At 47.7% G+C, this 9,447-nt stretch overlaps 1 protein-coding gene across 3 annotated transcripts; it reads right to left on the reverse strand.

Annotated features, from left to right (window-relative positions):
* Nucleotides 1–312: 312 nt before the first annotated feature.
* LOC117902591 (period circadian protein) lies at nt 313–8,258 on the reverse strand. 3 transcript variants are annotated; one of them, XM_034814131.1, is made up of 10 exons: nt 8,072–8,257; nt 7,595–7,659; nt 6,031–6,177; nt 5,028–5,968; nt 4,590–4,946; nt 2,302–4,364; nt 1,971–2,228; nt 1,770–1,907; nt 383–577; nt 313–324 (listed from the first exon to the last, which is right to left on the reverse strand). In XM_034814131.1, the coding sequence occupies exons 3-9, from the start codon at nt 6,120–6,122 to the stop codon at nt 506–508; spliced, it is 3,921 nt and encodes a 1,306-aa protein (XP_034670022.1). In that variant the 5' UTR covers nt 6,123–6,177; nt 7,595–7,659; nt 8,072–8,257; the 3' UTR covers nt 313–324; nt 383–505. The 3 variants fall into 3 exon arrangements, with proteins under 3 accessions (XP_034670022.1, XP_034670101.1, XP_034670186.1); XM_034814210.1 differs by lacking the exon at nt 7,595–7,659; XM_034814295.1 differs by lacking the exons at nt 313–324; nt 383–577; nt 1,770–1,907; nt 1,971–2,228 and having other exon boundaries at nt 3,769–3,970; nt 4,047–4,364; nt 8,072–8,258.
* Between the last annotated feature and the right edge of the window lie 1,189 nt (nt 8,259–9,447).

The raw sequence follows: 9,447 nt of genomic DNA on the forward strand, positions 1-9,447 counted from the left end.
ACAACTCAGAAGAGGTCAAATACCGACCGAAAGGAATGTGCAAGACGGATACAGGCCCAGTAGCGAGAGCCCCACCCAGTCCCATTCCAGGGGGTGCGAAATATTTGCCTTTAATAATATGTATAGATGGGCTTCGTAGGTTGGGATCGTACTGTTTATTTTAAAGAACCTTTCATACATATGTAAATATCCCAAAAATGTATAATAATATTTAAGATTTTTAATTAATGCAATACCGACTAATTCTAATTCTCCTTAAAACGAGGAGTCCAATTCTTTAAGCTGAGGAGTAAAGTGAATTGGTTTGAATGGAAATGGAAAAAGCTGAAAATGTAATACAATTAGTTAATTAGTTGACTTGTGGTGTGGCATTTTTCATTACCTATCCATTGCTCTGATCGCTACTGGTTCCATCTGATGCTGCTTCTTTCGCACCTTGGGTCGACGTGTCCTTGACATTGGGGACCCGATTGTGTACGTCAGTCAGCAGCACCTGAGGTGTTGGCTATCCATCTCCGTGCTGCGTTTGGTCCTCCTCCGGGTGCTCCATTATCTTACTGCTCAATCGGGTTATATTCTGCGTGTGATACAAATTTTAGAAATTAATGTCCTTCGGAAAGTGTGAAGTCATTAGCCAGGATGAACAGAGATACAGAGATATCTGATCATCATACTCGTACTCTGATCGGGTTGGTTGTCATTTCGATTAGTGTTTACATATTCCCGGTACTCAAGAAATACGAGGCATTCAACAAAAACTTGGAATTCGCCGCCGAGTGCCGTTGTCGGAGCCATGCATAGCTCTATCTCCGATTTGGAAGTGACAGCAAGAGAGTGTGCGCGGGGCCCATGCCCATAAATTATATTGTTTTCACTGGAGACTTTTTTTCCGCTTCGAACCAAACCGACTTTTTCTGCTAGACTGAGGGCTTTAACATTTTTTAAAGATTTATGGATTTTTTCTATGCCAGAACTTTTTTTGAAAAATTTTTAAAGTCTGGTATTCTTTTTAGCAGGTGCATTATTTGAGCGTAGTTGAAAAATTTTAGCTCATCCGTCTCTCCAACGACGACCGAATAATGCACCTGTGCATAAAAAATAGAGGACACAGGATTAAATTTCTTTGTCGACCTTTCCCGAGTTTTTAAAGGCAAAATTTCGTAAAAAATACCGAACAATAATATTTTTATTTTTATAATATATTTCAAACGGTAAGCTAAAACCACAAAGTGTTTTGGTGCACTTTTAGAAGCATTTCTCAGCTTTGTAGAATGGCTAAGAATGGCTCATGACAACAAGGTTTAAGATACTTAAGTTATGTGACAAAAATAAGCACTACCTCTAATAAAACCACTACAAATAGATACCAGACCTGCCATAGAAAAAACGAGAAGGGTCGTGTGAGACGCTTCTTACGCGTCACAACTCTTATACCCGGTACTCAGTCTGGAGAGACTGTGAAAAAAACAACAAAAGCTGCTGGACAGGGTGGGTTTAGATACTGCAAATACTGCATTCACTTTGTGCAGAAATACAATATACCCTATTTACTCGTCGAGTACCGGGTATAAAAGATTAACATCAAACCATTTCTAAGCCCCATACCATATCTTTCAGAAAAAGTTAGTCTAGATGGAAGCAGCAAAATCGTGTCGAGTAGTGTTATTATTAAATAATGAAATATTTTTTTACTCTGTCAACGGGTCGCGAAATAAAACAAGTAGACTCTTGGTCTAAAATATAGATTTGAGTATTCTCTGCTGACTCACCTTCAACTTGCGATGCTTTGCCTCTTTGTCGTTGTCAGGACTTTCGGAGCCGTCTGTGGTCTTGATAAACGATGAATAGAAGGACGAGAAGCTGGAGCCGTCCATGTCGTCGCTGTTTCCATTGCTGTCTGTGTATTTCTGTGGTCATATTACGATTTCAGATTATTGTGTACCAGCTGGAGACGAGTTGCCTCAAAATACCTTTACGATGGCGCGGTTCCTGGAGCAAGCCTGGTCAGAGGTGTAGTCTCCCATGCCGGAGGCGTTTGACGAGTTGGACACCTTCTTGCTGGATGAAAGTGAGGATGCCACATTCGAGGCGGGCTCCGTCTTGACCGATGCGACCGACGGTCGCTGCAGCTGGGCGGGTGTGATCGAGTGGAAGGCTCCTTGGGTTTTTGGGGTCGCTGTCGCCGTTGTTGTTGTCGGCGTCGGCGGGGCCACTATGACCTGTTGAGTCTGCCGAAGCAGTTATTGCGATTCTGATCCGTGGGGAGAGTTTCCCATGGGAAGCCATGGGGAGGGCACTTACCGAGAAGACGGTCTTGCTGTAGCCAGACTGCGAGGTGCTGGGCTGCTCCGGTAGCTGGATGGCGTTGGCTATTCCAGGAAAGGGCATGGGCTGGTACATCATGGCCGTGGCGGCTGCCGCCGCTGGGTGCGTGTAGAAGAGCGACGGGTGTGGATACATCACCCCGGCCACGTACTGCAGAGGCATTGCAGCTGCTCCCGTCGCCTGCTGCGAGGTGCTCGGCTGATCGGCGACCGTCGGCGCATGCTGATGTTGATGCTTGTTCTTGTGGGCTCGTGGCGTGGGGCTGACCGAACTCGAAGCGGGAGTGGTGGGGGCCATCGGGGAGGCGGGTATGTAGTAGAAGGTGGGGAAAAGACTGTGCTGTGTCGAGAAGCTGCTCTGGGCGATGGCCGTGTGGGTGGTGTGGACGGGTGCGGTAAGACCCACCGAAAAGGGGGGCCACAGATTGATATTCTGCGTGCAGGATATCCCACTCGAGGAGTACAGATTGCCTGGCTGGCCTCCACCACCGACGGCGACGCCGACGCTGACGCTGCCAGTGCCAGCGTCTCCTACCCCACCAACAGCGACGGAGCTGCCCACCGGACACTTCGACACTGAGCCGGTGGGGGCCTCGGACCCACCAGTACCGACGCCCACACTGTTCAGAGCGGTCTGCTGCTTGGGCTTGTTGCCTTCGCCCTCCCACGAGTAGGACCCGCATCTCTTCGTGCCGTGTACCGGGCCTGGGCCAGGGCCAGGGCTGTTGTACTCGAGTATCTTCATGGAGTCGATAGTGTTGGCCGTCTTGTTCTTGTTCTTCTCGACGGTGCGGCGGTCCCCGCGGGACTCGCGGTGCTTCTTCAGCATGAACTTCTCCATCTCGTCGTTGTGCTTGCTCAGAAGCGACTCGGTGAGCGAAATGGGCGGTGAATCGGGAACGGCAGCGTGGGTTTTGGTGTCCTGCCCACCACTGGATGGCCCTTCACCGCCGAAGGTGCCCGACCCGGACCCAGAGGCTGAGTTATCTGCGCCACAGTTGTCGGCGGCAGAGTTGTCGGGTCGAGAGTTCTCAGGCCCAGAGGTGTCGGGTCCGGAGTTATCGGCGCCAGAGTTATCGGCCCCAGAGTTATCGGCGCCAGAGTTATCGGCCCCAGAGTTGTCGGCGCATGAGTTTTCCGCGCAAGAATATTCCGGGCAAGAGTTTTCGGCACCAAAGTTTTCGGGGCAAAAGTTCTCGGCGGCAGAATTGTCGGCGCCCGAGTTGTAGGCCCCCGAGATGCCGGCGCCAGAGTTGTCAGCGGCAGAGGTGTTGGCGCCATTGGTGCCAGAGGCCCTTGTGACAATGGTTCCGTTTCCATTACCGTTCCCATTTCCGTTTTTGTTTCCGTCTCCGGTTGCCGTTCCGGTTCCGGAGTTGCCGATTATGGTGCCGGCTCCGGAGGTACCTGTTATAGTGCCAGTTCCCGTTATTGTGCCAATGACTGTACCGGCATTGCTCGTGTTGGTCACACTGCTCATATGAATATTGCTGCCGCTGGTGAAGTTGCCGGAGGAGCCGCTGGCGCCACTGCCCCCGAAGACATGAACGGGGCTAAGCGTGCTGCGGGCATCCTCGCGCGCGCTGCTCACAGCCGAGGACTCCACTTTCGGCGGGTCGAGCTCGACGGGTGCAGTGACAGGCTTGCTGTTAAAAAAACGCAGCAGGTTCTCGTTATAGTTTAGTTGGTTGTAGCTGGGTGGCGTCTCAATGGAACTCTTACTGTCATAGTAGTCGTGGTGGGGCGAGATCTCCCCCAACATGACGCTGTCCCGCTCTGACACAGTCAGCTCGTTCTCGTGTGGCAGCTCCAGCTTGAGGTCCGCCCGAGACACCTCGTCCATGAGCGTCTCCATGAAGCTGGCCAGGGCCTGGCACCGGCGCGACACCTCCTGCTTGACTGTGTCCGAGGGACGCGACACTTTCTCCGCCAGCAAACTCACAATTTCCTCCCTAATGCACGTGTTCCTGTTCTGCAGGTCCTCCGGTATCTTTGGCTTTGCGTTGGGCGGCGTCTCAAAAACGTTGCATATCTTCGGACCTACCCACATGGAAGCAAACAAACATCACAATGACAATAATAATTTGGTTAATTATCTTATTATGGATCTCGAGAGGATCAAGAATATATGGCAGTGCCCAGATACTCCACGCATGGACATGGACAGAATATATGTAAATCAAAACTAGAGTTCAAGGAAATATGCATGTATTTATGTATGTATGGATATGTGGGGAGACCATACATAAATTGGCAGAAACTCACCTTGAAAGACGCGATGATGGCCGACGACAAATTCAAGCTTGCGCGACCAAGGATTTACAAAGCTGCTCCACTCCGTCTCGAGAAGGATGTAGCAGCCGTTTTGAATGAGGAAGCGATAGGGCTTGCTGCAGAAAGAGGCGCCGGCCGTTTGGCCCTTTTTCATGACGGACTCGTAGATCTCCTTAATGGCGGGGAGGTCGTCATGGTGGTAGAAGTCCATGATGGACCGCCCCATGAGATCCTGCGGCAGGTAGCCCAAAGCACTCACCGCCGCGCTGTCCACGTGGGAGATAGTGCCAGAGGCCGTGTGGCGGATGGCGAACTTGGGGCTCCTCTGCGAATGGATCTCCTCGGGAACTGAGCGGAACAAAAGGAACAGAAAGGAGCGTCAGAGAGTAGCTACTTGGGGGGTTTGGGGGCGGCCTTCGGACAGCTCACCTCTGTAGCTGCTCTTGATGGGGGTGGCACAGATGACTAGCAGCATGTTGCTGCCATTAGCGACCATGTAGTTGTCGGAGCGCTCCTCTTCGGGCGCCTCGCGGAACGACATGCCCAGGCGGAAAGGCTCGTAGTTGACGGACCTGCCGATCACCCCGTAGCCGCTGGTCTGTAGGCCACGATACTGGCGCAGCATCACGCAGAAGGTGCTCCTGGCGTCCTTGGGCATGCTGCCGCGCGACTCTGCAATGGGAATGCCAGTGGTGATCTGGCTGGCAAACGTGGCCCGGTCCTTGACGTGGACAAAGTCGATGAAGGAGCGGCCCAGCCACATGTCCCGCGGGAAGCCAAGCACGTCCGTGATACTGGGCGTCGTGTAGAGCACGATTCCGTCGTGCATGGAGATCACACAACAGAAGCTTTCCTCTTTCACATTATGCCGCTCCGTTTTGGCGGCGCCCGTCTCCAGCTTGCAGGACTCAAATGTCTTCTCCCACTTGCCGCCTGCGGCACTGTTGCCATGGCAAATGCCGATGCCCGGAATAAGGGTGGACACTGAGAGCGGGCAGGGCAGCGAAAAGGACTGCGCCTGCTCCGACTTGCTGACCCCGCAATTGTGCCTTGAGTCCAGCTGTTCACCAAGCTTGTGGTCCAGTGACGCCGGCTGGTCGCACAGCTGCTGTGTGCCCGCCAGCACCTGCAGGATCTGCTGGTCGCAGGTGGCGCTGCTGGAGTGGGGCAGCGGCAACTCCTCGGCGCTCTCCAGCGATGAGGTGATGCTCGCCTGAGTCTGTGCGCACTTGGCCTTCTTCTTCTTGCGCGACTTCTCTTTGTTGCGCTTTATGATCATGTCGCTGCTGCTGGCCTGTGTGGAGGGCTTGCCCCCATAGCCGCTGCTGCCCGACGAGTGGCTGCCGCTCAGCCTGGACTTTGAACTGCCACTGTGGGGAAGACGCAAGAATGATTTCGATTTTGGCGAAGGACGACGAAGGCCGCCACTTACCTGCGCTGCGACTGACTGTTGCTGCAGCTGTTGGAGTAGGCCGAATCGGACACCTTAGTGTTGTGTGTGGACTCTGTGGACTCGCCTTCCATTGTGCCTTTGCTGTGTAGTGGTCGGAGGATAATTCAAGTGCTCGCTAATTGAACTCTGTAAGTGAATATTGGGGAAGACAAATGACGGGGTCAGTCTAAGGATTTACATAGGTCAGATAATACTACTCGACACGATTTTGCCGATTTTCCAGACTAACCTTATCTAAAAGATATGGGGCTTAGAAATGGATTGAAGATAATTTTTGTTTTCTATGGTACAACTTTTTTTTAAAAGACTTTTTTAAATCTGGTGTTTTTTCTGAAAGCTATTTTTAGACGTACCGCTTCGTTTTTTCACATAACTTAAGTATCTTACATCTGGTTGTAATGAAATTAACCATTCTTTGAAGCTATCTAAATGCATCTATAATGAATACCAGAAAACTTTCTTGTTTTAGTTTACCATTTAAAAAATATTAAGCTTTGAAATAGAAAAATGTTGAATTTTTTGTGACTCAGGAAAAGTCGAAAAAATTAAATCCTGTGTTCATTCTTTTTATACCCGGTACTCGAAGAGTAAATAGGGTAAATTGTGTTTGTGCATAAAGTGGATGTACATATGTAACGCACAGAAGGAAACGTTACCGACCCCACAAAGTACAGTGGGGAGCAATGATAAGTACTTGTTCATAATAAATGACTTTCGTCGCCCATAACATCTAAACGAATGAAAAAAAGCACACCAATTTGTTTACGTGTATTAATAACTGTATTCTTAGCAAACAGGCAATGAAAACAAAAAGAAATGGAAAGCTTTAACAGAGCGAAAAATGACAAGCCAAAACTTGTCACATAGAACGGATAGTTTCACCAGGAGTCCATAATTGCATAAGACAGGCCTGCAGCGAGCTTTAATTGAACCCTTTGAAATCCCTTTCATTTTAATGTCCTGAAGGACATTACCGAGCAATTCCAAACAAGTTTTCCACAAACATTTTTAGTTAAGCTCCAAACATCATAAAAAAAATATGTATTACAAAGCTTTTAAAAGATTTTTCCTAAAATTCATCATTGAGTTTATTTGGTGATCGTTTAAACTGGCCTTATTTTTAGGTATTTACACAAAATAATTCATAAAAAAGAACTCTTTTCACTTAGAAGTCGAATTTCTTACTTTTTAAATAAGGAAAAGAATCTTGATTAATGGAAAAATAAATTTGCTCCACTATCATTCGCTGCTGGATTTGTAGAAACTTTTTTCTTTTTGAAAACTCGTGAGTCTATTCGTCTGATTGGGAGTGTATATACACATACATATGTACATATATGCACATATGTACTTATAATATGTACAGCTATTCAGCTTTTTGATTTGGTAGTTTCAATAAATGGTTTATATTTAATGTAAGTCCCATGTTTTCCCGCAGGAGTTATGTATAAAGGAATTAAATACTGAGATATGTACATGTGCATACATACAATACATACATATGTACATTCGGCGAAGACTGCAGAAAAACGAAGATACTTACACTCTTGTAGTTTTAAGACACATCAGAATGTAAATTCCTGCCTAGGAGTATGCGTTCTGTATGTACTGTAAACAAGCATATCTATGTACATATGTATCTATATCATACATACATATGTACATATGTAAATGTGTTTGCATGCATTAAATAATTTTGTTTCGATGCCGTTTTTGAAACGTGCCACACGGGTGCCGGTTGGGGGACAGCCCCGGCCATTCGCTATCGCCTATCGCTTCTAATAATACACACTTCACATGTTTCGAGTGGAAAAACAACGAGGTTTTTTATGTAAGTTGCCGTTTTTGCTTTTCATTTTCTAGCCAAGGGTATTGCATTTTTACAACAACGTGACATCGTCGTATCTAGCTTTGGTGCTTCTTGTATCATAGTTATTTGCCCTGCGCCGCACAGATCTGATCGGTATGAATTTAAATATGAATATATGTACAATGTACATATGTATGTATGTATATTTACTTCACTTTCAACTGCTTCAGCTTGAGAACTGGCACCAATAAAAAAAGAGTGTAGGTGTGCAACACAAATGCATACTATCTGGATTGATTGCTGGTTGCTTAGCGTGTTTAGTTGTCGTTTTGTTCTCGTCTTTCTCTAGACGTTCTCGACCTACTTGTAGGAAACATAAACAAGTACTAAATGATACCCGAGCTTAGCGGAACGAGCGCTGCGGCGCCAGCGTACAAAGCTTTTCTGAAACTTTCTCACATCACTGGCGTTCGTTCTGGGGCCAGAATTCAGTCTGTTCCTCGGCAGTGCCGAATCTGCATTGCCAGCTTCGGCTTTTATCATTCGGCATTCATTCATCGCTTCGATATAAATGCACATGCAAACATACATGAACGTGTGCATATACATATGTATGTATGTATGTACATATGTTGATACAACGTTTTTGTTTCGCCTTAACCCTTGGGTAGCGTTCAGTTGGGTTTGTGTTTGAAGAAAAGCATTTCAGTGGTTTGACCACAGTTTCGGCTGTAAATATACATTGGAAGCTTTGGCATAGGGGTTTTAAAGATTTTCCATCCTCCATTTCCTCCTCCCCCCTGCTACTAAATCGTTATCCTTTCGTGATCAGCTCACAAAAAAGTCTCTCGTACAGCATGAGGCTGTGTAGCCCTCGGACACCGCCAGTGGGTTAAGCGGCAAAAGAAGCCGACGCATCTGGCTTCGATTAGGCACCGAGGGCGGTTGGATGGTCCGCAGGGTGAGCATTTGGGTGGGCGCTACTTTGAAGGCACGTTGAGAATACTTTTTGTTCGACTCTTGTACTTATGTACATATATTCTGCGGGGGCTGCCCAGACGCTCGACTGTCTGATTGCAGGTGAGAGTATTTTTGTGGGTCAGTCACGCATTTGGGCCACGTGAGTAACCGGCGGGCAATCCATGCATCATCATCACCTGTCACTGTGTCGCCTTCGCCTTGGCGCGGGCTGCTGCGACCTACACACATAGAAATGTCCAGATGTATGAATGTACATGCACATGTACATATGTATGTACGTACACTCTAGCTCCTGTTTTCCCCCCGATGGTACCATGGAATGTACATACATTTGTATAATACACTGAGACTAGACGGTTACTCACACACTTAGTCGGCGTACCAGCCGTAATAAAATGTGAGAGCCGATTGACGCCTGCATTCATTAGTTTCTCAGAATTTTGAATTTATATGGGAAAGCATGGAAACATTTGGTTGTACAGGGTAATCGCGGCGAGAGTTTTAAATAACACACAAGCGATACATCTTGGCTGCATTCCGTTGTAGTTTTTACTGCGAGTTCCACATAGAACGCCCAGGAGCAAAGGTGCGTACTCTTTAGACGT

Source organism: Drosophila subobscura, chromosome A (genome assembly GCF_008121235.1).
Source record: "Drosophila subobscura isolate 14011-0131.10 chromosome A, UCBerk_Dsub_1.0, whole genome shotgun sequence".
Lineage (NCBI taxonomy): Eukaryota > Metazoa > Arthropoda > Insecta > Diptera > Drosophilidae > Drosophila > Drosophila subobscura.